Source organism: Sinocyclocheilus anshuiensis, unplaced genomic scaffold (genome assembly GCF_001515605.1).
Source record: "Sinocyclocheilus anshuiensis isolate Anshui unplaced genomic scaffold, SAMN03320099.WGS_v1.1 scaffold1291, whole genome shotgun sequence".
NCBI lineage: Eukaryota > Metazoa > Chordata > Actinopteri > Cypriniformes > Cyprinidae > Sinocyclocheilus > Sinocyclocheilus anshuiensis.
In genome coordinates, this window is record NW_015540928.1 from 505,370 (window position 1) to 531,958 (window position 26,589).

Below are 26,589 nucleotides of genomic sequence, written 5' to 3' on the forward strand. Positions count from 1 at the left end.
TATATATATACACATTGAGGGAAAAAATGATTTGATCCCCTGCTGATTTTGTACGTTGTTGACAAAGAAATTATCAGTCTATAATTTTAATGGTAGGCTTATTTGAACAGTGAGAGACAGAATAACAACAACAAAAAAATCCAGAAAAATGGATTTAAAAAAAGTTATAAACTGATTTGCATTTTTTAATGAGTGAAATAAGTATTTGATCCCCTATCAATCAGCAAGATTTCTGGCTCCCAGGTGTCTTTCATACAGGTAAGGAGCTGAGATTAGGATCACTCTCTTAAAGGTAGTGCTCCTAATCTCAGTTTGTTACATGCATAACAGACACCTGTCCACAGAAGCAATCAATCAATCAGATTCCAAACTCTTCACCATGGCCAAGACCAAAGAGCTGTCCAAGGATGTCAGGGAAAAGATTGTAGACCTACACAAGGCTGGAATGGGCTACAAGACCATCACCAGGCAGCTTGGTGAGAAGGTGAAAACAGTTGGTGCGATTATTCGCAAATGGAAGAAACACAAAATAACTGTCAATCTCCCTCGGTCTGGGGCTCCATGCAAGATCTCACCTCGTGGGTTTCAATGATCATGAGAACGGTGAGGAATCAGCCCAGAACTATACGGGAGGATCTTGTCAATGATCTCAAGGCAGCTGGGACCATAGTCAACAAGAAAACTATTGGTAACACACTACGCCGTGAAGGACTGAAATCCTGCAGTGCCCGCAAGGTCCCCCTGTTCAAGAAAGCACATCTACAGGCCCGTCTGAAGTTTGCCAATGAACATCTGAATGATTCAGTGGAGAACTGGGTGAAAGTGTTGTGGTCAGATGAGACCGAAATCGAGCTCTTTGGCATTAACTCGCTGTGTTTGGAGGAAGAGGAATGCTGCCTATGACCCCAAGAACACAAGCACATGAAGGTCCTGGAGTGGCCTAGCCAGTCTCCAGACCTTAATCCCATAGAAAATCTGTGGAGGGAGCTGAAGGTTCGAGTTGCCAAACATCAGCCTCGAAACCTTAATGACTTGGAGAGGATCTGCAAAGAGGAGTGGGACAAAATCCCTTCTGAGATGTGTGCAAACCTGGTGGCCAACTACAAGAAACGTCTGACCTCTGTGATTGCCAACAAGGGTTTTGCCACCAAGTACTAAGTCGGGGTCAAATACCCAAATAAAGCGAAGGGGTCAAATACTTATTTCACTCATTAAAATGCAAATCAATTTAAACTTTTTTGAAATGCGTTTATCTGGATTTTTTGGTTGTTATTCTGTCTCTCGCTGTTCAAATAAACCTACCATTAAAATTATAGACTGATCATTTCTTTGTCAGTGGGCACACGTACAAAATCAGCAGGGGATCAAATAATTTTTTTCCTCACTGTATATATATATATATATATATTTATAAAATTGTTTTGGCACCAAATTGTATTGTTTTCAATGTACACTGATACACAGATAGAAAGACACACACACACACACACACACACACACACACATATACTTATATATATATCTATCTGTCAGAACATTTGAATGTTGACCCATAATGCTTTGTCTGCAATAACATGACCATTGTTCTCTGTATATATGGCTTTCTGTGACATATTCACTTGATTATGCAGTTAAACATTAATTTGCTTTGTTTTCTAGTATAACTTCTCAAGCTTTCTTGGGTTGTTCCTCTTGTGGACCACCATGGCTGATTTTGGGGAGATTTTAGAAACTATAGGGAACTTTGGCCTTTTCCAAAAGCTTCTCTTGTTTGCTTTGTGCTTTCCAAATCTCATTCTGCCTTTTCAGTTATCCAGCCTTGTCTTCAACCATGTAGACACAAACCACCATTGCAACACTGAGTGGATCCTTCAGGTGGGTCCCAATCTGACGAAGGAAGAGCAGCTTAACCTGACTCAGGCTCCCAGATGGCTCTTTTAGTCTCCGTCAGATGTACATGCCTGTGAATTGGGATTTGTCTGCTATCCGGGAATACGGCCTAAACGAAATCACCACATGCACTGATGGATGGGTACATAATGATACTATTATGAGGCAACCATTGTCACCAATAAGTACTACCACTGATGTGTTTCAAATAAACGTTGAAAAGGTAATGGGTTTAGTTACCAGTATATTTGAAAACATTTATGCTATGACTTATGATCACACCACAATGTAATGACCTCACTTTGAGCTGATTTTGACAACAATAGCAGTTTACATCGAGAAAGACTTCATGAATGCCTGATATTTTTGTGATATTTTGCAGTTTGATCTTACAGGTGCATCTCGATAAATTAGAATGTCGTGGAAAAGTTCATTTATTTCAGTAATTCAACTCAAATTGTGAAACTCGTGTATTAATCTAATTTATTGAGATGCACCTGTATATGTGACAATTCAAATTTATTTCAGGGAGCACTGACAATATTCTTTGCTGGAGTACTTGCTGGAGCTGTACTTTTTGGGCCTTTTTCAGAATCGTAAGTATTGAAAAACTTCAATACTGCAATACAATATCAATACTGATACTATGTACTTTAGATTAAATACAGAATAGATAATTTTAAGGTGTCCTTGTCACAGTGTAATTACACAAATAAGTACTGAGTAATATTAATGTTAGAATAAGATTTGGTTTAAGGTTAGTTGCTTGTAGTTATGCATAATTTACTCTAGTAAGTACATGTAATGTTTAACAAGGGCACTGTAAAACAAAGTGTTACCTAGATTTCTCTTCCCCACACCCACCCCACACCCACACACACATTAAACTTGCAATTCAATTCAAGTTTATTTGTATAGCGCTTTTCACGATACAAATTGTTGCAAAGCAGCTGTACAGAAAATTAAGTTTCTACAATATTTGCAAGTCATGTATATGTAGTTTGCACCCTCAAAGTTACAGAAAGTATTATCCTCCCTGGCATTGACTTTTTTTCTCCCTGTATTAAAGGCATTACAAAACACGTTTACATTTTTTGCAGTTCTTTTATGTTTTATGTTAAATAAAGTATTATGAATAGTTTTCCGAGTTATATTAAAATTTGTAATACAATTATGAAAATATATATGACATATCGTTACACTATACAAATGTTTTTAAATAGTTAAAATATGATAAATATAAAATATTTTTAAAAATAGTTAAATAAAATTATATAATAACTACAAAAATATATATATATATATATGTCACGCTCATTAATAAATGTTTTTAAGTAATGATAAATGTTATATTTATGTAATGTCAATGTAATTAGACATAGATTTTGAGATTTATTGTATTAAACATTGTTTCAAATAAATTGGAAAAAAAGAAAAACAGATTTCAATGTACAAATGTTTTTTTTTATTGTTCACCAAAGAAATGGTAACACGACAATGCATTAAACTTTTCAGCCACAAGACAAGTATAAATAAGCTTTGAAACAGCTTACTAACAATTGTAACTATTTTGTAGAAGAAATATGAACACACAGTATTCAACAATACATGCTATATCCCTTGTGAATGCCTGGATATTCATTAAAAACTGGGCATGCATTAAAACGGAGGCAAGCCTCTGTAACTTTAAACTTGGCTGAAGAATTGTGTGAACACACATTAACTGAGCACTAACAGCACTAATATGCAGTGACAGAACACACTTTAATGTCTTATACAGCAAAGCACAAGTGGCTTCTCATGGAAGCTAAGGCCAAGGAGGAGCAGGGGAATCGGGAGGCCAAGGCCAAGGAGGAGCAGGGGAATCGGGAGGCCATGGCGGATCTGGGGGACTCGGGAGGCCATGGCGGATCTGGGGACTCCGGGGCTGCGGCCCCAGCCCCCGCCTCGGCCTCTACGGCTGGAGCCATACTACCCGCCCCCCCCAAAAAAAAATCCTTGGGGAAATCTACGGGGCTGTATTCGGGGCCTGGAGCCCTCCCTGGGCCTAACGGGGAATCTGGAGCCCTCCCTGGGTGGAACTGGGGATCAGGAGCCCTCCATGGGCCTAACGGGGAATCTGGAGCCCTTCCTGGGTGGAACTGGGGATCAGGAGCCCTCCCTGGGCTCAACGGGGAAACAGGAGCATTAGCGTCCTTTCGGCTTGCCACATTAGCGTCCTTTCGGCTTCCCACATTAACTGCCGGCTGACTGGACTCGGGAACGGCCGGATTTCTTGACTCGGGAACTGCCGGCGGAGGGGTTCCGGATCGGAATCGGAGACTCTCCAGACACCGTCTATGACATGAAAAATAAATCCACATCATATATTCAGCATACAGAAAAGATTTAAATTCGTGCATGATGTGATCAACAGTCCTTTCCAGTAAAATATATATTTTTTCTTTTCTTTCTCTCTCTCTCTCTCTCTCTCTCTCTCTCTCTCTCAAGTTTTGGTCGTAAGCGAGCTACACAGATACCTATGGTGCTCATGATAATATTCACTGGTGACTGGTCTCTCTCCAAACTTTTACGTGTACCTCTCATCACAGTTCATTGTTGGTGTTGCTCTTGGAGGATTTTGTATCAACAGCATAATCCTTGGTATGAGACAATATTGATGTTTTCAACCTTTACATCACCCTGGCTTGTAGACTGGCTAGTATCAGTAGACTGAATATTCAATGTAAAATATCAGATAGCTCATTAACTTACATAGAACCTTTTTAGACTTTCATTTTGTGTCATCAACAAATCAGTTGATAGGTCTTGGGTAAGACTATATGGGCTACATATGTGACTAACACACAGAATAGCTGTATTTTCATCATAATTCCATTTATCACAATGTTTTCATCCTGGCTGTAGCCACCGAGTGGATTGGAGTCGCTCAGACATCCTATGCAGCCTGTCTGAGTCAAGTCCTGGCCGCTTTGGGGCAGGTCATGTTTCTTGCCGTTGTTTATTATGTCAGGGACTGGAGACTGGACCAGTTTATAATGGCTGCATCACACTTGCATTTGTGGTTGTCTACATATGGTATGTGTGTTCATGTTTAAAACCCACTTCAAAGAACCATTTCAATGCAGTTCTGTAATTTTGTATTTGGTTTGAAGGATTAATTTGTAAGTGAATGGGATCATTTGATATGCACACCAATATAGGTTTATTCCAGAGTCTGCCAGATGGCTTCTTGTCGGCGGAAGAACTACAGATGCGAAAGAACTCATTCAGAAGGCAGCGGTGATCAACAAACGTACAGTTCCAGATTCATTAGTGGAGAAGGTGGAGATATATTTCACTAATTAACACCACGAGCCAAATGACAGGTCCATTTTTCTTAAATAACACAATATGGATAACATCTTTTGTTAGGTCCTAAATGAAAAGCCTGTTGAAAGGTATACAAATCCTTTTTGCTTCCCGTGTGCTCAGGAAATATTTTTTAACTATTACCTTCGCATGGTGAGTCAATTCTCAGAGAATTTATTTATTTATTTTGCTTGGAATGAGTTTTTTTCTGAACTTTCAAAGGCCACATCTAAACTCGATTGGCCCTCTGTGTTGTTTATACTCAGGTGTGCGTTAAAGCGTACTACAGCCTCTCTCTGAATGTGGGGAAGTTCGGCCTTGATGTTTTTCTCAATCAACACATATTCGGCCTCTCTGAGATTCCGGTCCACTTCCTCTGCATGTGGTCTTTGGAAACGGCTGGAAGGAAGGTGTCTCTGATGGGTGCCCTCATACTAGGAGGGTCTCTCTGTCTCCTGACTCTTATAGTTCCACAAAGTAAAACCTTTTCCATATTTAACACTCTATAATGTACAAAGAATCAGCACTTAACCATGTGATGTCCTTCTTAAGGTAATTACATCGCCATCGCTGCTCTTGCCACATGTGGAAGGTTTCTCATGAACGGGGCAGGCAGTGTTTGCAATGTTTATATTCAAGAACTGTTCCCCACCTCCATTCGGTAAGCATGAGCCTGTGTCATTTTCTACTGGTATGAATGAGACTGTTGTTTTTAATGCAGTTATGTAATAATCTGCTTGTTGATTTTCAGTCAGACGGCCACGGCTCTGGGCTCCACTGCAGCACGTGCTGCAAGTATGTTGTCTCCTGTGGTGAACCTGCTGGAGATCTATCATTTCCCTATTCCCACTCTGGTGTTTGGCAGCCTGGCGAGTGGGATAATGGCCTTCCTGCTGCCTGAGACCAGACACACTGAGCTGCCTGGTTCAACAGAGGAGGCAGAGGGCAAGAGGTACATGTACTTTGCAAAGTTTTTATGCAACTGGTAAAAATAGTCATATTTAGTGAAATTCTGCTGATTAAAGTGATTTTTGCAGTTCTTACATGTCTTAAAATCAGTTCATTTATTTATTCTTTAATTTCTTTAATACCCAAGCTACACATTAAGTCTTGTCTTACATATTGTTTTAAAATATGTGTAGAAACATTTTGTTATTTTTTTGTCAAGGGAAAATAACACACTATCCCTCCATTTCCCAAAAAGCGACCAAAAATGATAAATCCTGCAGCTGGTGATTGTGAAGACATCAAAGCAACCAAGTTATAAGTTCTTAAAATCTTGGAAGATGTTGGCTATTGATATGTTATTATTCTGTTTAAGAGTTTACAGTGTAGTGATATGTAGAAATAACAATTCGGTTTTTATTATAATTTCTGCAGTTTATTTGCTATTCAGTATTATGAAAAGATTTGTAGATTTAGTGTCTTGTAAAATAACAAGCAATAAACCTCATTTGAATTAATGTTTTATTATTTTTATGATTATTTATTTATTTTCTACTTATTATTTATTTATTTATTTTTGATGAACAACATTAACATGAAAGTTATTTACTTTTCATGCATACACTTTTGTGTATTAAATGAAGACTATACGGATGAAGTAAACTAGATAAATCAATTTATTTTCCTGTCACAGAACTATTAGACATATTTTTGATTAATATAGTAAAAGTAAAAAAAATAAAAAATAATGAAAGGCTGATTTAAATGAAGAACATTTCTAGAATCACAATGCAGTATTTGTCAAACTCTTCAACATTTTTTTTAAATCTAAAAACTTTTGAAGTAACACTACATTAGATATTATGCTAACTTAACATACATTCATTAATTATGAAGATCTAAAGAAGTAACACCACATATGGATACTTTAACTTGAATATACATTGAATAATTAGTCAATCAAATGTCTGCAATAAAATTTGTGAATTGTCCAGCAAAGGCAAAACAATATAACTGCTTATTTAAATGTAAGTTTTGAATCTTTGAACAATGGCAACAACACTACCCCAAAAAGTCAGACATCCAGTCATTTTCAGGCTTTTGGGGCAGCACAGCATTTGTATCAGTGTCTGTTGGATCAAGTAGGTTGGAAGTGTCCTGTGCTGGCTCTGGAGATAAGCCAGGAATGGATGAGAATATGTCATCTGGAAAGAAGTTGCTCGCTTTTGTCTCTGCAGCCTCACCTTGACTCTCTAACCCAGTGAAATCATCAAATGGGTTTGCTGTTCTTTGCGTTGTTTCCACACTGAATGTATTTGTGCTTGTGCTGTCAATAACACTTGCAAAGATGTCATTTGGGAAAGGATCAGCACTCAGGTGACCGAATGCAGCTGTAGATGGAACATTCTCAGAGCTGAAGAAATCTAAAGCTTCCACTTGAGATGACTCAATTAGCTCTTTGCCAGAAAGGTTTTGATCAGGCACATTAGAGGTTGATTGATTGCCTTTACTATCAAAAATATTATTAACCTCACTTTGAATTAGATTTGCCTGTTCAAGGTCAGGGCTTTTCTGTTCAAACACATATGAAGTACCTGACAGTATTGATGGGTCACCTTCAGAACTTATCAAGTCAAAAACTTCATTTGGTGTCAGTTGACCATCTGTGATTCCCTCAAAAGGGTTTTGACTTTGACTCTCGCAGTTTGTCATAATATCAAAGAAATTATTATTGTACGTTAGAGCAGAGACAGTGAGCATTTTGTCTCCTCCAAAGATATCCATTGTTTGGACTTGTACATTGTTCATACCAAAGGGATCGTCAGTCATTTCTGAGGAAACACCGGCTTCATTTTTATTGACTTCAGTCAGGGTGTTTCCAAAACCATCTGAGTTTACCTCAATATTTGACTCTGACGAACCAAGAATATCGAGAGTGGTTTGACTGAGATTTGTAGAAGGGCTTAATGTTGTATCTTCACTTTCTTCCTGAGCTCCAAATGGGTCTTCTTGAATAAAGGAGCTCACTATATCTACTGATGGAGTTTCCACTGATGGTGTTTCCAAATCCATAATGTCTGTCAATTTGCCACTGTGTGTATAATCAAGTATATTTGAACCTGAAAAAGCCACAACATCTGTGTTAGAGTTTGTAACTTGAGATGTAAATGCATGAGATGAATCAAGAAAACCAGTTGTATCTTCATTCTGAGGCAAAGAGGAGTTGAGGCTCTCTTCAAGACCTGATGGTTTTGAAGAGTCTGGAGAGGTGAGATCTACATGAATGTGTTCTTGTGAAGGAATAAGAGCCTCATTTCTATCAATCTCCCAAAGACCACCAGAAGCAGGCTTGTGTTGTTCAATTGACTCGAGATCTGTTAATGGCACCGTGTCATCAGCAGAGTTTCCATTAAGCAATAAAATGGGATTTTCAAGGCCCTCTGTTGGATTAAGTTCTTCTGCAGCATCACTTAGTTGGTTTTCTGTTGGTTTTCTGGGCTCATGAGGTGTATTTTGAAAGGTGGGCTCAGTCAGAGGAAGAGATACAGAAACATTTTCTTGAATCAATGCAGTGTCATATTCTGTCCCTCCAGTTGTCTCTCGCTCCTTCTCACATGTAGTTTCTATTTTGATATCTGGTGTTTTCTTTATTTCTGACCCTGTTTCAGAGGATGAAAAGAGTCTGCCCAGTAAATTTCTAGGTTTTATATCAGATCTTTTGCTTTCCGTTTTTGTCTCACTTTTGTTCTCTTTCCTACTTGGACCAGATGTGAAGAGTTTGGAAAGAGGGCTTTTACCTTTAGACCAAGACCCTTTATTCCCTTTATCCATGGCCTTTTTGTTAGCAACCTTTGTGTTGCTTTTATTATCAGATTTTGGAGGCATATCCAACATGTCAGGGTCTTTAGATTCAACCGTAATAATATCTTGTTTTTTGGCGGTTACAACCTTGGCATTACTCTCAATAACCACCTCTTTCTTCATCTCTGCAACCAGCTCCAAATCACATGATTCACTTCCTGGTTTGAATGTTTCTTTACCACATGCTGTGATTTCATTTACCTGCAGTTCATGAAGATTCAGGAGTGTTTCCATCTCACTCGTATTTGCCTTTGTTTTTTCATCCAAATTGCTAAGCAAAGACAAGACATTTTCCTTTTCATCCAAATTGCTTTGCAAAGACAAGACATTTTCCTGTATTCCTATATTTGGAAGAAAAGTATCCTGCATTTGTCCGTCTAAAGCTTTGGGATGCTCAACAGAATCATGGCCATATGAATTGTGCATTGTGTCAATTAAACATTCCACAGGTGAATACTCTATTTCTATTCCTGATTCAAAAGTTGTAATTTCTCTCTTTGCTGTCTTTACATTACCATTGACAACTGCATGTTCAACAAAAGCTCCTTCACTGGTGATATCTGTGTTATCTTCCTTGTCTATATTTAAATTTGAATTAAACTGGACAGACATTTTTATTTTCGTTGGGCTATCAACTTTCCCATCTTCAGCCAAACTGTGTTCTCTCACAGAATCTGGTCTCGAGGTCACAGAATTGAAGTCTTTGCTTGTCACTTCCCCATCTTTTGAAACTTTGCTTTGTGTTCCAGATCTATCTGCAGTCTTCTGTAATGTTTTTGAACCTCTTGGATGAGGTGTATAAACATCCCCTGAATGTAGTGTTTTAAACCCACCTTTTATTGTTAAGGGAGAGGCGTATGTGTTTGTCTTCTCATAAATCCGAGCTGACAGCTCAACTGATTTGTCCATTTCATCCAGCCCAGAATTAAACCTTTTCTGTTCAAGAGCATTTCTGGAGCTTCTCGCAGAAGAGTGGTTGTGATTTGACCAGTCTGTTGTACTTCTTGAGGCTGAGGAAGTATTTTGTGATACAGGGCTATGTCTGGTCCTCTTGTTTTCCGGTGGCCAGCTAATTCTAAGCTGGTTCCTGGTGTCAGGACTTTTGAATTGATCATCACTGTGTCTTTGCCGTCGAGATGATGGTCCTCTGGGGTCATCTACAATTGCATCAACACATGTAGGCTCTGTTTTACACGCTGAGCTTAGCTTGTTAGTAGGTTCAGGATCCTCTGTTTTAGCAAGCCAGCGGTCTTTGTGTTGTCTGTGGCCAAAACCCTCATCATAGTTGCCCTTTTTCTTAAATAACTGATGGTAATGTGATGGGCAGTAGAACTCTCCATAAAGAGCAGAGTAATTGTGAATGCTGTAATGAATAATAGTACACCAGTGAAGATTCAAAGTTAAAGCATATGCTGTAAAATATAAATTTTCCCAGGGAATCAAGTGTTGTTGTATTTGAATTGTGATTAGATGAAATCAATTAAATATGCAATATGAATTTATTTTTATAGATCGTATTTGATTTGATATTTTGACTTAGCACATTTTCACATGTATTGTCATTATGAATCACAGATTTGATCAAATGTTCCAGGATTACACTAAAAACTATTTTATAACTGATTTGCCTTCTAATGTGTAGGAAAATGATTTTGGAATTTCAAAATGGACAGTTGGGATATCCCTCTCTCACCTTAGCTTTTTATTACAGTGTTTGCAGCAGAAACAGTTACTATGTAGGATTAGTTTATCTGCCACCATTTTCTCCATTGGGTAAACAGGCATCAGGCACGCAGAGCACATATCTTTAGCAGGTGACAGGAACTATGACAACAATATAGACATACATGGAATATGAGTTTATGCATGATGTTCACAGCATGAAGAACCTCCTATGGAAAAAAAAGTCAAAATTGTTATAGCATGGTGTTTTATAGAAATAATAATAATTAAAAATTGATAACAAATACTGCTTTGTAAGTATTTTATTTGAGATAATTTTAATATACAGCATTTGAAACAAGTATTTAAGAGTAACACATTTATTAACACTTAATTGCAACAGTACAAAAAAACCTTGCTCTTAAAGCATTACAATAAAACTCTTTATTGTACACACGTATAAAATGAGTACCAATAAAACTAATATATAAGTATTTTAAATAGAAATATTGAACTAACAATCACCAAAAAATGCTACAAAACAAAATGGGCAGACAGGTTAATGTTTTTCTGTGTTGGGATGACTGAAAGTAACAAACACTTTTCTGTCTTTGCTTTTAGACAAAGAATTTGAGGAGAAGGTCTGGCCAGACCGTTTTGAAACAGGTGAAGCATATTTGGAAGAAAAGTATCCTGCATTTGTCCGTCTAAAGCTTTGGGATGTTCAACAGAATCATGGCCATATGAATTGTGCATTGTGTCAATTAAACATTCCACAGGTGAATACTCTATTTCTATTCCTGATTCAAAAGTTGTAATTTCTCTCTTTGCTGTCTTTACATTACCATTGACAACTGCATGTTCAACAAAAGCTCCTTCACTGGTGATATCTGTGTTATCTTCCTTGTCTATATTTAAATTTGAATTAAACTGGACAGACATTTTTATTTTCGTTGGGCTATCAACTTTCCCATCTTCAGCCAAACTGTGTTCTCTCACAGAATCTGGTCTCGAGGTCACAGAATTGAAGTCTTTGCTTGTCACTTCCCCATCTTTTGAAACTTTGCTTTGTGTTCCAGATCTATCTGCAGTCTTCTGTAATGTTTTTGAACCTCTTGGATGAGGTGTATAAACATCCCCTGAATGTAGTGTTTTAAACCCACCTTTTATTGTTAAGGGAGAGGCGTATGTGTTTGTCTTCTCATAAATCCGAGCTGACAGCTCAACTGATTTGTCCATTTCATCCAGCCCAGAATTAAACCTTTTCTGTTCAAGAGCATTTCTGGAGCTTCTCGCAGAAGAGTGGTTGTGATTTGACCAGTCTGTTGTACTTCTTGAGGCTGAGGAAGTATTTTGTGATACAGGGCTATGTCTGGTCCTCTTGTTTTCCGGTGGCCAGCTAATTCTAAGCTGGTTCCTGGTGTCAGGACTTTTGAATTGATCATCACTGTGTCTTTGCCGTCGAGATGATGGTCCTCTGGGGTCATCTACAATTGCATCAACACATGTAGGCTCTGTTTTACACGCTGAGCTTAGCTTGTTAGTAGGTTCAGGATCCTCTGTTTTAGCAAGCCAGCGGTCTTTGTGTTGTCTGTGGCCAAAACCCTCATCATAGTTGCCCTTTTTCTTAAATAACTGATGGTAATGTGATGGGCAGTAGAACTCTCCATAAAGAGCAGAGTAATTGTGAATGCTGTAATGAATAATAGTACACCAGTGAAGATTCAAAGTTAAAGTATATACTGTGAAATTAAATTCCCAGGGACTCAAGTGTTATCATATTTGATTTGTGATTGGATGAACTCTTTTGACTAGCACATTTCCACATGTATTGTCATTATGAATCACAGGTTTGCACCAGGATTACACTAAAAACTTTTAACTGATTTGCCTTCTAATGTCTAGGAAATTGATTTCAGAATTTCACAATGGACAATTGGGATCTCTCTCTCACCTCAGCTTTTTATTACAGTGTTTGCAGCAGAAACAGTTACTATGTAGGATTAGTTTATCTGCCACCATTTTCTCCATTGGGTAAACAGGCATCAGGCACGCAGAGCACATCTCTTTAGCAGGTGACAGGAACTATGACAACAATATAGACATACATGGAATATGAGTTTATGTATGATATACACAACATGAAGATCCTCCTATGGAAAAAAATTTAAAATTGTTATAGCATGCTGTTTTAGAGAAACAATATAATAATAATTTAAAGTTTTGTCTTCCTGGTAATAAAATAATTATAACAAATACTGCTTTGTAAGTATAGATCATTTTAATATACAGCATTTGAAACAAATATTTAAGATGAACACATTTATTAACACTTAATTGCGACAGTACAAAAACCTTTGCTCTTAAAGCATCACAATAAAACTGTTTATTGTACACACATATAAAATGAGGACCAATACAACACACATATATGTATTTTAATTAGAAATATGGAACTAAAAATCAACCAAAAATGCTACAAAACGAAATGGGCAGCCAGGTTAATGTTTTTCTGTTTTGGGATGGCCGAAAGTAACAAACACTTTTCTGTCTTTGTTTTTAGATAGAGAATTTGAGGAGAAGGTCTGGCCAGACCTTTGCAAAACAGGTGAAGCCATTTCTTCATATCTCCCTGGATTTGTAATTACATCATATGAGGCAGATAATCCACTCTCGGACTGCCTGGTAACAAATGTAGATCTTTTGGAAGAGAGGTAAGTATTCCCAAAGCAGTCTATCTCTTCATATTTCTCACTGACAGTTTTAGTGCCAATGATTCCACTTGCAACCTCAGGAACTCGCTGTACTTCAAGAATGCTGACTTTCCTTCTAGGACTTGGAGGACTACAAACATGGCTGGCTGAGCTTTTCTCAGGGGAGGATGGTTTGAAGGTGCTACCTGCATTAGGTTGGTCATTTGCTTTTGGTTTGTCTGAGTGAGGCTGTAGGGATGTGGGTGACTCCACAGGTTTTCTTGCAGCAGAATGAATGGAAATAAATGAAGGCGAGCAGGGGGCGTTTGAGCATGGTTTGCCCACTTGACCTTGATGTACATGTGGTACCTCTTTGGGCAGACACCTGTTATCAGTGCCCTGTACCTGTTTAGATTGCACAGGTTTTGCTTTGCTGGACACAATGCTAATTTTCCTAATGTTTTTATTATTTGGCGAGACATTGTCAGCATTTAAGGATTCACTAAACAGACCTGACAACCCTGCAATGTCTGCCTCAGACTTTAAATTTGAGACCGAGTACAGAGCTTTTTTTATCGCCTCCTCTATTTCCGAGAGTTTAGCTAATGTCTGTTCTTTCAAATTGATGATGTCCATGCTTGCTTTCTCTAGGTCCTCAAATGCAGACTCAACAGAGGATATCTCTACATCATCTCTTAAGCCCTCTGTCCCTGTGCCAGCTCTTGGACAATGTCTGTGTTTCATATTTTTTATTGGTTTGCTAATCCAAACAGGCACATTCTCAAACAAAGTCTTTAGAGATTTAACATCCACCTCACAAGTTTCCCCCTCTATTTCTTGAAATTTTGACAAAATGATCTTCAGCTCTTCACATCTCATAAGGTTTTCGAAGATCTCCATGGCTGCTTTTACGTTGCCCCTCATGATCTCGTCTTTGTGGACGGAGAGTCTCTGGCGGCGCTCATCTTCGGTCTCTCTCCTTGCTTTCTTTTCTCTCAAAACAACTTTGTTCTTCAATAGTTTGATTGTACTTTGAAGGAACTTCACGTATTTCAGGTGTTGAAGGGGTGTCTCTGCTGGCGGAGTGTAACTCAGGTTTATTTGTGTTCTCTTTGGAAGTTTTAACTTGTTCCTGGATGGTTTCTTTTTGCACAACTTTAATTTTCTTTGGGAAAATTGAGGTTGTGTCTGTAGTTGTTTTCTTTTCCCCAAAATTCTGAAGTGCAACCTTAAACCCCTTGTTTAATTCGTCATTGTCCTTTGAATAACTCTGCACACACATCCTGATCTCTTCTGCAGCATTTATCCTCTGAATCACATTTTTCTCCATTCCTATTCTATTACAAGCAAAGGAACCATCATCAAGAGGGTCTGTTTTACTGACTGATGGAGTATGTTGCATGTGGGAATTTTGAACCCATTGCTCAGTGTACTGCATCTTTTGAAAATCCACAGGATCGCTGAAGTTTGTCCTTTGAACTGGTTCATGAATGTTGCATGTTTCTACTGTTTCCTTTTTTTGCAAAAAAGTTTTGCTGGCAGCAACTTTGGGTGGGATTTCTGGAGTCTGTTGCTTATTATTATGCCCAGGTGAGCTTGGACAAACATGTGGGTTTTCTGCAATATGTTTGGAGCTGGTGGTGATGTGCAATGGCTTTGGTGGAATAACTGGCTTCTGATCTTTAACCTGATTACCAGTTTTTGGTGGGATGGGTGGTGGATGTTCGCCTTTTCCTGCAAAAGTGTTAGAGGGCTTTGAATAGTCCATGCTGGAGCTAACAGATTCTGAATTCAGTGCCGAGATGGTCAGATGCTCACTTCCGGTCACTGAAACCGAAGAAGACAATTGAGTGTCAGATGAAGGCAAATTAACAAAACTCTGCTTGCATTCTACAGTTCCTGAGTCATTTGTCATTCTGCTTTGAGTGTTAGACTGTCTAGATTGTCTAAATAACATTGCTGCCTTGAAATCTCCTTTAGAAATATTAATGCTAGACTTCTCAAGAAACTGGAGTGTCTCTTTCAAATTTCCTCTAACAATTTCCTCTCTGACTACACTTCTCTGCTCTGTTGCAGCACTTCGTAATGACTGAACAGCAGCCTTCACATCATTTAACAATATCCGACTCTAACTCTAAAACCTGAGGACTGTTATCTGTCGCTCTTGAGTCATTTTCTGTACTAACGTATTATATTTTCTCTCTCTCCCACTTCATTCTGACAACAAACTCTTTCGTTGGATCCCTGGACCTTTTCTATGTCACTAACCTTTCGAAATGTTGTAGTAATCCGCTGGTTACTTAAGGAGGATGTCGTAGACTGCTCCACTGTTGTGTTGCTTTGGCACTGAGATGATTCATTTAGATTATATAGCTTTCCAGGAGTGACAGGTTCTCGTTCTACTCTCATGCTTTGGTTCTTTGCCCTCTCCAGGGATCTTTTGGCAGCCTTAACATCCCCTGAAATTATTTCCTCCTTAATTAATGTCCTTTCATTTTCTTCTGAGCACATTTCTTCTGCTTCGACATTCAGATCGTAAATAGTGCCTGGTTTGATGACCTCACACTCCACATGTTTGATTTGTTGTTTTGCCCGCTCCAAGGATTCAAGGGTCGCTTTAATGTCCCCAGAAATAATTTCCTCCTTCTGGACCATGACTGGCTGTTTGACTGCCTCATCAAGTTGCTGCTTGACCGACAAAATATCACCTTTGACAATCTCCTCCTTTGGCACGCAGTTTCCAATGCCCAGGTCTGTGCAGACCTCTGAGAAAACCTTTTTGACATTCTTCACGTCTCCTGGTACAACATCCAAGACTGTTCTTTCAACTTGCTCCCTTTGTTGATTTAGGTGTCGCTTTGCTTCCTTTACATCACCTTGAATAATTTCAATTTTATCTCTACAAGAGGCTGACAGTTCCTCCTCAGAAAGTTCTTGCTGTAGACTCTTAAGGTCACCCTTTTCAATACAGCTTCGATACAAATCAACATTCCCCCTTTCGTTTTGTTCCAGTCTGCAAGACGGTTTGGTCTGTTGATTATGGACAGTGGCAAGGAGGTTGCCAATGGTGGATTTGACATCTCCTCGTGCAATTTCGTGCGACTCAGTCATGCTGATTTGACATTGGAGGGAATACACTGTCATCTCTGGCTGCCCACCTTCAGATTCTTGCATCACCAAGCCTGTCTTTATAGTTTTTTGTTGGACGAGCAAATTCTCAATAATTTTAACTGCTTCTTGGGTCTTACACTCTGCCTCAGGGTTGTCTGTGTATCCAGGCTGTTGAAATGGGATTTCAAGCACTGTGCTGTGCATTTTGCCTTGTTCATCCTCTTTAAGTAGAACAACTTTAGGTTTCAGGTTCGGTTTGAACAGTAACTGCAGCATTATGTTCCTGATGTTTCCTTCAACAACTTCCTCCTTTTGAACTTTAGGCCCCTCGCTTTTCACAGTCTGATATTTTGCCATGTTTACATACTTATAATCATTTGCCTGGATGATGATTCCACTTGAATGAATGAATGAATAATGACAAAGGCGGTAGAGTATGTCTGTCACACTCTCTACAGTGATTTTGTCCAGCGGTGTGGTCTCGAATAACCAGGTTGTGCTTTTGACATCTGCCTTGGGGATTTCTTCCTGTGATGAGGCAAGCTCTTTGGTAGATTCATCATTCTTTATTTTATCTAATGGCTGTGATTCGAATAACCAAGTGCAGCGTTTTACATCTCCCTTTGTGTTATCCTCTCGATGTACAGTTGTCAAGGTGTTCTTCTCATCTGGCTCACCTTTTAGAGTATCAATAGGTTGATTCTCAAACAGCCAGGTTGAGGTACGTACATCACCTTGTTGAACGTCTGTAACACTCACCATTCGCACAAACTTCTTTTGGCCCGCTTGCTCAGTCTCAAAGAGTTGCTTGCTTTGTTGCAAACTTTTCCCATTGCCTATATCTTCAACAACCCTCACCGATGGCCCTTCATGAGGTGTGAAGGAGTCAAAGGGCTGAGTCTCAAACTTCCAACATGCTGATTTCACATCTCCCTGGCACACATCCTCTTGTGTAACTGCACGGATGACGTAGATTTCTTTGTCTGCTTGAATAGTGTCCAGTGGCTTGGTTTCAAACATCCACCTTGCACCCCTGACATCTCCTCTCATCACTTCCTCTTTCTTTACAGTGGTAACTTCATGAAACTGTCCATCCTGGTCTCTTATTGCATATAACGGCTGGGATTCAAAAAGCATAGTGCTGGACTTCACATTACCACTACTGATTGTGGGCTTCTCAACACTCATTGACTGGTGCTCAAGTAGTTTGTCTTTATCTTGAATTTTGTCCAGAGAGAAAGTTTCGAAAATAAACTTCTTGCTTCCAACATCACCACCCTCAACATCACTGACACTGCGAGTTATTCTGTCCTCCTTCTCATTAATGTCGCTGATAGGCTGATTCTCGAACAGCCAAGTGAATTTGTGGACTGATCCAGACTGAATTTCATTTTTCTGCTCCTTAGAGTCTTTGACACATTCACTTCCTATTTCATGAAGTGACTTGGATTCAAAGATTTCCTTGACACGTGAGACATCTCCAGACTGCATATCCACCTGACTGACATATCTTACATTTTGTCCAGAATCTGTTTGCTTTGTTATTCTGTCCAAAGTTTCTGTTTCAAACAGGTGTTTCACCATCTTCACATTCATATCACTTTTTATGTCTTCCTGCACAGTACTGCTCAATTTCAAACTGAAGTCCTCCTTGTCTTTAATGTTATCCAGTGGCTGTGTTTCAAAAAACCAAGTGTGTGACTTCACATCAGCTTTTGGCACTGGTTCTACATCCTGGTTCCTTTCTGATTTCTCATACAAAATGTCCATTGGTTGTGTCTCAAACAGCCATTTGCACGTCTTCACGTTACCCTTTTGAAATTCTTCCTGTGTTACTGTTGAACGGGCTTCTTTCTGACTCTTTGTATTGATGCAATCCAAAGGTTGTGTTTCAAACATCCATTTAGCTGTCCTCACGTCACTTGCCATGTCCTCTTGCCTTGTAATGCCCTTGATGAGCTCTACTTTTCCACTATCTTCTTCAAATTGGTCTAAGGGTCTCGTCTCAAACATCCATTTGTAATTCTGTATGTTCCCTTTGATGCATTCTTCTCTATTGACAGTTGTAACCTTGTGGAAATTTCCAGCACAGTCTTTAATTGCATACAACGGTGTGGTTTCAGAGAGTGAACGGTTGCCTTTGACATCCCCAGCTCTAATATCATCGATATGACTTTGTGCTTTCTCAGAGATGTTACTAAGAGGTAAAGTTTCAAAAAGGTTCTTGAAAGTCTTCACATCTCCTTTCTCAACATCTTGAACTTGGTTTCCACTATCACTTGTTGTTTTACCAACACTGAATTTCTCAAACTGCAGCCTTTTGTCTTTAACTTCGCCTTTTTCATCACTTGACACCACAACTATCTTGAGCTGTCCCACCTCATAGCTGTCTTTCAGAGTGTCCATGGGCTGAGTTTCAAAAAGCCATAGTGTGGATCCTACATTTCCTCCAATAATTGCCTCCTCCTTTGAAATTTCACCCACAGACTCTCCTTTAAGAGATGACAGAGGTTGGTTTTCAAATAGCTTTAGTTTGTTATGAACATCTGCTTCCCCAGAGATGTCCTCCACTGTTCCTTTGAACTTTTGTTCTTCCACAGCACCTTCATGAATTGCATCAAGCGGTTGGGTCTCAAACATCCATTTTTTCTTCTCAACACCACCTTTTTGGGCTTCCTCAAGTGAGATCCCGCGAATAATCTGCACACCAGCTCCTTTATTAATGTCGTTCAAGGGTTGAGTTTCAAAAAGCCAACGTGCTGTTTTAAAGTCACTGCTCTGGATTTCTTCTCTACAGATTGATTTGATTTCATGGATTTTGCCACTGCTATCCCTAATCACACAACTGGGATCTGCTTGAAAGAGTTTGACTGTTTTCTTCACGTCTCCTTTGTTCTGCTGGAGTTCTGATTTGAGTGTTAGGAAATGTTGGTCTTCAGCTGAGCAGCAGCAGCCTAAAGCGTCCAGTGGTTTGGATTCAAACAGGAGACGTGTACCTCTCACATCTCCCTTCTGAAGGGGTTCCTTCAGTACGACCTCCACGATTTCCTCATTCTCCATCTTTGATTGACTGATTGAGTCTAGAGGCTGTGTCTCAAACAACCACGTGGCCGTGCGAACATCTCCTTTGACTACACCTGGCCTCTCTCCCGCTGTTGTGTGTTGACTATCAAACACTGAATGCTCAAACAAAGAGGATTTGCCTCTCACATCCACACCTTGAAGATTTTCCTCATTGAGAAGCTTTTTGGTTTCTTGTGGGTCTCCAATGTTGTCAAGAGTCCAGTTCTCAAATATCCAGCGCATGGACTGGACTTCTCCCTGATATGCTGTGTCTACTGCTTGGGGATTAATTGCACCTATCAGTTCATCATCTACAACATCATCAAGATTCATCTTCAGTTCAGGATGAATGTGTTTAAAAAGACGCTTCAGTTCACTTTTTTGCCGTTGTTGGTAGAACTCTGAGAAGGTTTCTTTTGGAGGTGGTACGGGCAGGAAGTTCTGGCTTTGAGACTTTTGAAGTGATTCCAGAACCTGAGGTCTTGGTAGAGGAGGTGGAGGAGGAGGAGGAAAATAATCATCTCCACTGGATGCATCTGTCACTTTTATCTGTTTGGCTACTTCTGCCATCTTGGATGCAAAGAAGAAGTATGAAGGTTCAAGTTACTCTCCACAATGCAATGAATTATGGTAAACACATAGCATAATGGTAAACTTAATTAAAACACAGTTAATATAAAAATGTTAGTATTATTAAGCTTAAAAGCCATACTTTACCTTTTGCTGAGTTTAGCTGGGAATAGCTGATTTAGTTTACTGCACACATATTCATGTGAGGTTTGACTTCATTCATGATGGTTTTCAGCCTTGTTAGTAGAAAATTCATGCTCCACAACAAACACAGTTTAATTTCCAAACATTTTTGAGAGAAAAAAAAAGAATAGGAACAAGAATATTTCTAGAATTTGATTCATTGCGACTAAACTGCAATAAATGCAGGAATACCATAAAATTTATTGGGATTTTTATGTTGATCTAAATATTCATATTTTGCAAAAACACAACAAACTGTCTAAAAATTGTTTCATGTTGTGCCTTTTAGATACGTGTGGCTTTTTACCTATTAAGAAGTCCATTTTACTTTCATTGTATCACAAATATTTCCATTAACAAAGCTACATTTTTACAACATCACTGTTATGATGGCTGTGATTTTAATTTAATTATAATAGTACCATATCGTGCTTGTGTGGAAATATTGTAATAAAGCATTGCTAAATGAGTTCTTGTTGCTTTTTTTTTTGATATACTAAGACAGTCACAATATCCCCAGAGTTAAATCAGCTCTGCTCAGAGTACATATTGTCCCAATCTACAGAGTGTTAAAGTAACACTGAAGCCGAGTTAAAGTTAATAGGATAATTAAGCAATTAATTATTTGATGAGTGAGCATTAGTAAAGAAAACCCGCTGTTAACAATGTTGAAGATGAACAACTACTGCTCAAGCTTTTAGACATGAAAACGTATCACACAATCTTCAACAGTGGTAACTCTGCTTCAGTGTTACTTTAACACTCTGTAGATTGGGACAATATGTACTCTGAGCAGAGTTGATTTAACTCTGGGGATTTTGCTGTGTAGAGTCTTTGTAATTTGCATTATATTTGTTTCTAAATTAGTCACACAGCACCTCTTAGCATTAGTCATTAGTCACACAGCAGGCTCACATAATGATCCTGACTTAGAAAGTCAACCAGAACTGTTGTTCATACCTTGCTTTGTTTTTTCTTCCCACTTGAGATCAAGTGCTCCTGGAACACACTACCCTGAGAAAGAAGCATGATTAATTATTCCTGCTCATTTTTCATAGAAAACACCCAAGACTTAATTTGCATAAAGTTGTTTTAACAACACATCACTCATTTGGTAACTAAGGAAAATACTAGCCAACAAGAGACTTGTACTGTAAAATGAGCATGTACCAGACTTCACAGCATTGCGTGTGATTCAGTCTGAGCACTTGACCTCATAGATGCCTGTGTGTTGTGAGTGATATGACCGATGCAGTGAGCACTCACTTGCTGTTCGATATATCCTGAGGAGCCTGTCTTTGAGAGGTAAAGGGCAGATCTGTCTTTCACGCTCGGGATAGGAGAGAATGTGTACTTAGGTTTGTGCTCTTGATAGGAGGCAGATTCTCTGTCTTTCTTGAAATGTTTCTTCTCTAATTCACAGGGAAAAAATATTGTTACAAAACTACAATCAGAATTGATTTATAAACTAAAAGTGACTCATGTATTGCATATGCAACATGTTGGAGCCATCTAAATAATTAAATATATATCATTAATTGTTAGTTTATCGATTATGACCCATTTTTCATTGTTTTATTTGACTTTTGTTTTTGGAATAAGAATTTATGGCATTTGATAGTAGATGACGTTTGTTTTGGTATCACCTGAATGGAATTTTTGGAAAAATTATCTTCTTTATTTGATCACAATTTAATTATTCATTAACTTGCATTATCTATTAAAGATTACAAAAAAATAAAATAAATAAATAAAAAATAAAACCGCACACATACAGCTGTTTGTGAAGTCTGTATGCAATGTAAATGTGACAGAAACGACCTGAAGCAGAAATAGTATCTGTGGCATGCTATCTAAACAGATTTTGTAATAATTTTGTGTTTAATAAATTAAAATCAAACCCAAGGCTCTTAAACCACTTTTATGTTGGATAATAATAGAAATAAGACAAGTGTCACCTGACCCAGTTCCTTGGCCATTTAGTGGCTCTGATAGTGTGTATATATAGACTGGCACTGGTGTTAGTATGCTTTTATCTGTGGGCTATTATTATACTTCAAGGACATATGGAAACTATTTTGCTCCACACATACTATATGAACATGTAATTACAAAATATTTGGCATAGATTATTTTTAAAAATTACATTTGCTACAATCAGTTGTCTGTTTACCTCAGATGTGCTATAACAATTGGATTGTATTTCTTAGCATGACCTCTAACTAAGCAATTACAGTGGCCTATACATTCCATTGTAAATCGTCAAAAAGAAACAAGTGGTGTCAGCTGAATCCTGACCCTTTTTAAGCTTTCACATTCTCAGAGGACAAAACACTCTGTGACAAAGCATTCCTGATTCATACTTCTGATCTTAGCGTTTTTACTATGGGAATTGTGAATTTTTTGTTAGCATCACTGAAGCATTTTTACAGATTTGTTTGGGGGATCGGCATCTAAAAACAATACTATATATCAAGAGAGTAAATTATCAGATGTTATGGATTCAGAATGGTAAAATAGATATTATAATGATAGAAATCAGTTATTTAGCTGACACCAGAAGTTTGTTAATTAGTTCTTATCAGACAATCAACCACACTTTTTTTGTATCTTCTGTATTAGTGTGCTTGATGTGACCTGAGAAAAAATCTTATTGAAGTTTCTGAATGCAGAATTACAGTAGACCACTTATAATTATTGATGATGGGTGATGTAATTATGGTTTGGAGCAGCAAAAGATCACACCAAATTATTGTAAAGCTGTTGTAAGCTTGATCAAAACAAAAGCTTTCCTTATGAAGCCAGGAGCACTAGAGGCAGCGTAGGTCTGTCAGCTGTAACTAATGACTATATTCAAGCATACCTCTGTTTTTCACACTGTAAGCTCTCATGGGACAAAAGGAGAGGGCCCATCGCTGGCGCCACTCACGAGTCTGAGCTTAAAACGTTTGCATAGCTGGATGAGCACACAGAATAACAGGGCCATACAATACTGGGGTCTTGCTAGACGTTACTGTTTAACAAGCCTGAAAATTGTGCTCTCTGATTTGTTAAAAAAATGCATTTTGCCAAATTATTAAAACAACAAATGTTACATTTTAAGAAGCAGCGGCAGCAAAACATTTACCTAAGGATTTAAATGAAAATACTGTGTATAAGTTTACGTTTCACTTGATATTTGTGACACAGTCATGTGATAAAAGGGGCAGCTTGCATTTCCATTAAGCCTAATCTGACATAAAGGGTGTAATCAGGGAATTATAAAGTATAGTTTTGGACAAGATCAAAGGCTTCTTTTGAGTTAAATTGTCCATCTCTTCCTGCTTCCTTTTTTCCCCCAATGTCCAATTAGTTAATTTAGAAGTGGGTCAAATGGTTTAAACATTTATTTACATCTGTGATACAATTTATTAGATATCTTATAGATATTTCAAAGATGATCACGTCAGATGAATGAAAGTTTCACAGAGACCAGCTCCCATTCACAGCTATTCAGGAGCAGGAATGGAGGGCACAGCTATTAGCCACCTAGAATGTGAGTGCTTTTGTGCTGCTGACAGCTGTCCAAATTATTGCGATATGCACTTGGTATTTATTCTCTTCAGCTGCCTTCCTTAGTTTCCTGTCAGCACTCAAAGGTCTTGTTAAAACCACGGCTTATAATAGGGCAGTATCCACAAAGGCATGTTTAGCTGACACTTCTGTCTGTCATGATTAGCCACTGCATATTCAACAAGACGATTTCAGGTGGTATTTACGCTTCCGTTCAAAAGTTTGGGGTCAGTAAGATAAAAAAAAAAAAAAAGAAATTAATACTTTTATTCAGCAAGAATGCATTATATTGAACAAACGTAAAGGTGAAATAAATGCTGTTCTTATATGGACCTTCTGTTCAACGAATCTTGAAAAATGTTTCATGGTTTCCACAAACTGTTTTCAACACTGATGTTTCTTGAGCAGATCAAGAATTAGAATGCATTAAATTTTATTTTAAATGGTAATAATATTTAACAATATTACTATTTTTACTGTATTTTTGGTCAAATAAATGGAGCCTTGGTAAGCATAAGAGACTTCTTTCAAAAATATGAAAAGTTTGTACCAACCTGAAACTTTTGAACGCTAATGTGTGTATATATTTCAGAATCAGAATCAGAATCAGAAAGAGCTTTATTGCCAAGTATGTTTGCACATACAAGGAATTTGTTATAGTGTCACAAGCTTCACTTTCAGGACATTTGTTACTTTAACATCCTTGTTTTTACAGCTCAGGTTAAATATGTAACTGCCCTCATTTTCTTTACTTGTGGTTAATTATTATACATTTTAGGTAATAATCATTACATCAGAAGACATGTAGCTCAACATCAATGGATCATTCTAAATTTGCAGGCTGAATCATCGACAACATGACCATCATATTCCCAAATCAGAATTTAAATGACAATATTTGAATTTATGTCATATTTCATTTATTCAATATATAATACATTGTTTATATTGTAATATTCTTATTTCTACTATTCACAGCCTTCCTGTCCACACTGATTACTGTACTCACAGAGTGAATTGCTGGTTCCAGGTCTTACTGCCTTTAAAGCCTCGGTCTTGTATATTTCCGCAGGTGATGACTTGCGTGTCTCTGTGAGTGTTCGTCTGACTCTGCTGCTGTCTGTAGCGGTAGTCCTGTCTCACTCTGTCCCTCCCTAATGGGTGACAGCTGATTTTTATCACTGCTCACTGCGGAGCAGGGATGAGGCCAGACTGCTATTTTGGAAGCAGCATGGGCGGTATTCCACAAGCCTGAGTCAATCAGAGCTTCTGGAAATGACTGGGGTACAGGGAACCCCCTTGAGCATAATTCCCACAATTCCCACATTAGTCTAGATTTGCTTCCTAATGCCATCAGATGTTTGAAAGGTACTGAAATGTAAATTAATTTCAGTGGCTTTTTGGCTGATTGTTCAGAAAGAGTCTCATTTAACATCTCTATTTTTAACTGTTTACAAATTAAAATCCTAAAACTGAACACTGCTAATAGGAACGTCATGCCCAGTGATGTCTGATGGGGTTGACAGAGCTTGCTAATGCATCTCAAAATAATTAAGGCACTGATTAAAGCCATAAATGTACTTGTGAGTATTAATACTTACGAATTGTTGAAACAGAGCCTGTGGTATTCTGAGGCTATAATGACACTGTTCTGTTGAAGTTACATAAGCTTTAATATAGTCTCTGTGTGTTGTGGGAAATATTGTGGATAAGACTATACACAGAACTTGAAGTGTATTTTGTATAAAGTGGTCCTGAAAATTGTTTGGACACTTAACCCACTTAAACTCCATTTTTAAAAGGTGATTACAGTGACTGTATTAAGTCAGTTCACACAGTTCATCACATTAACATTACATTAACATGTTGTACATCTGACAGTATCTAAATATGCTTTTTAATAAAGTTTTTTCTATTGCTGCAAAATGCCTGTTGCTTATGCTATTTTCTTTAAAATAAATATACAGTATATTAATTATAATTAAAATATATGATTTTTTTAAAATGTAATTCTTAAACAATTAAACATCTATATTTATATTTGTGAATATTTATTAAATAAATATTACTATTTTTGTATAAAAATATATTTTTGGGGGCATCTAATACAAATGACATTCTTATATTTTTAAAGGAATAGTTCACCCAAAAATGAAAATTCTGTCATAATTTCCTCAACCTCATATTGTTCCAAACCTGTATGATTTTTTTTCTTCTGTTGAACACAAAACAAGATATTTTGAAGAATATTCGTAACCAAACAGTTGACGGTAGCCATTGACTTTCTGCAGTATTTTTTTTTTCTATAGTATGGAAGTCAATGCCTACCATCAACTATTTGGTTACCAACACTCCTCAAAATATCTTCCTTTGTGTTCAGCAGAAGAAAGAAACTCATACAGATTTGGAACAACCTGAGGATGAGTGAATGATGACAATTTTCATTTTTTGGTGAACTGTTCATTTAAAAGTGGTTTAACTATCTAACATACTTTTATGGCCACTGTATAACATAAAACACCATTGTAGGCACAGAAGTTTTGTTTCAAGTAAAGGCACTGAAGGGTCTCTTAAAACCCTTTCAAATAACTATAATCCAAAGACACTGAATCAGCCCAGTCCAAAGTGTTACTCAAGAGTGATGAATGTAAGGTCAGTGGATGGGGTCTGTATGCAGTATTTAATGTCTCCTGAATGCATTGTGCAC

At 37.9% G+C, this 26,589-nt stretch overlaps 2 protein-coding genes and 1 long non-coding RNA gene across 3 annotated transcripts in view; 1 reads left to right on the plus strand and 2 right to left on the minus strand.

Annotated features, from left to right (window-relative positions):
* Positions 1 to 3,472, minus strand: part of LOC107689411 (uncharacterized) — a 10,790-nt gene extending 7,318 nt beyond the window's left edge. The window contains exons 1-2 of the long non-coding RNA XR_001634333.1: positions 3,399 to 3,472; positions 2,017 to 2,021 (exon numbers count right to left, since the gene is read on the minus strand). This is a non-coding gene — a long non-coding RNA (uncharacterized LOC107689411). The remainder of the gene's footprint in view (positions 1 to 2,016; positions 2,022 to 3,398) is intronic.
* Positions 3,473 to 4,429: 957 nt separating this feature from the next.
* Positions 4,430 to 6,469, plus strand: LOC107689429 (solute carrier family 22 member 13-like). The gene is made up of 8 exons (XM_016487402.1): positions 4,430 to 4,533; positions 4,798 to 4,968; positions 5,094 to 5,214; positions 5,305 to 5,394; positions 5,508 to 5,718; positions 5,794 to 5,902; positions 5,993 to 6,193; positions 6,410 to 6,469. Exons 4-8 carry the CDS (start codon positions 5,392 to 5,394, stop codon positions 6,456 to 6,458), a joined length of 573 nt encoding a protein of 190 aa, XP_016342888.1. The 5' UTR covers positions 4,430 to 4,533; positions 4,798 to 4,968; positions 5,094 to 5,214; positions 5,305 to 5,391; the 3' UTR covers positions 6,459 to 6,469.
* A 6,514-nt stretch (positions 6,470 to 12,983) lies between these two features.
* Positions 12,984 to 25,059, minus strand: LOC107689412 (xin actin-binding repeat-containing protein 1-like). Its single transcript, XM_016487384.1, is given in 7 exon segments — positions 12,984 to 14,417; positions 14,419 to 15,514; positions 15,516 to 15,592; positions 15,594 to 20,147; positions 21,291 to 21,344; positions 21,597 to 21,742; positions 24,892 to 25,059. Coding segments are annotated over 4 exon segments (6,933 nt in total). The 5' UTR covers positions 21,291 to 21,344; positions 21,597 to 21,742; positions 24,892 to 25,059; the 3' UTR covers positions 12,984 to 13,211.
* Between the last annotated feature and the right edge of the window lie 1,530 nt (positions 25,060 to 26,589).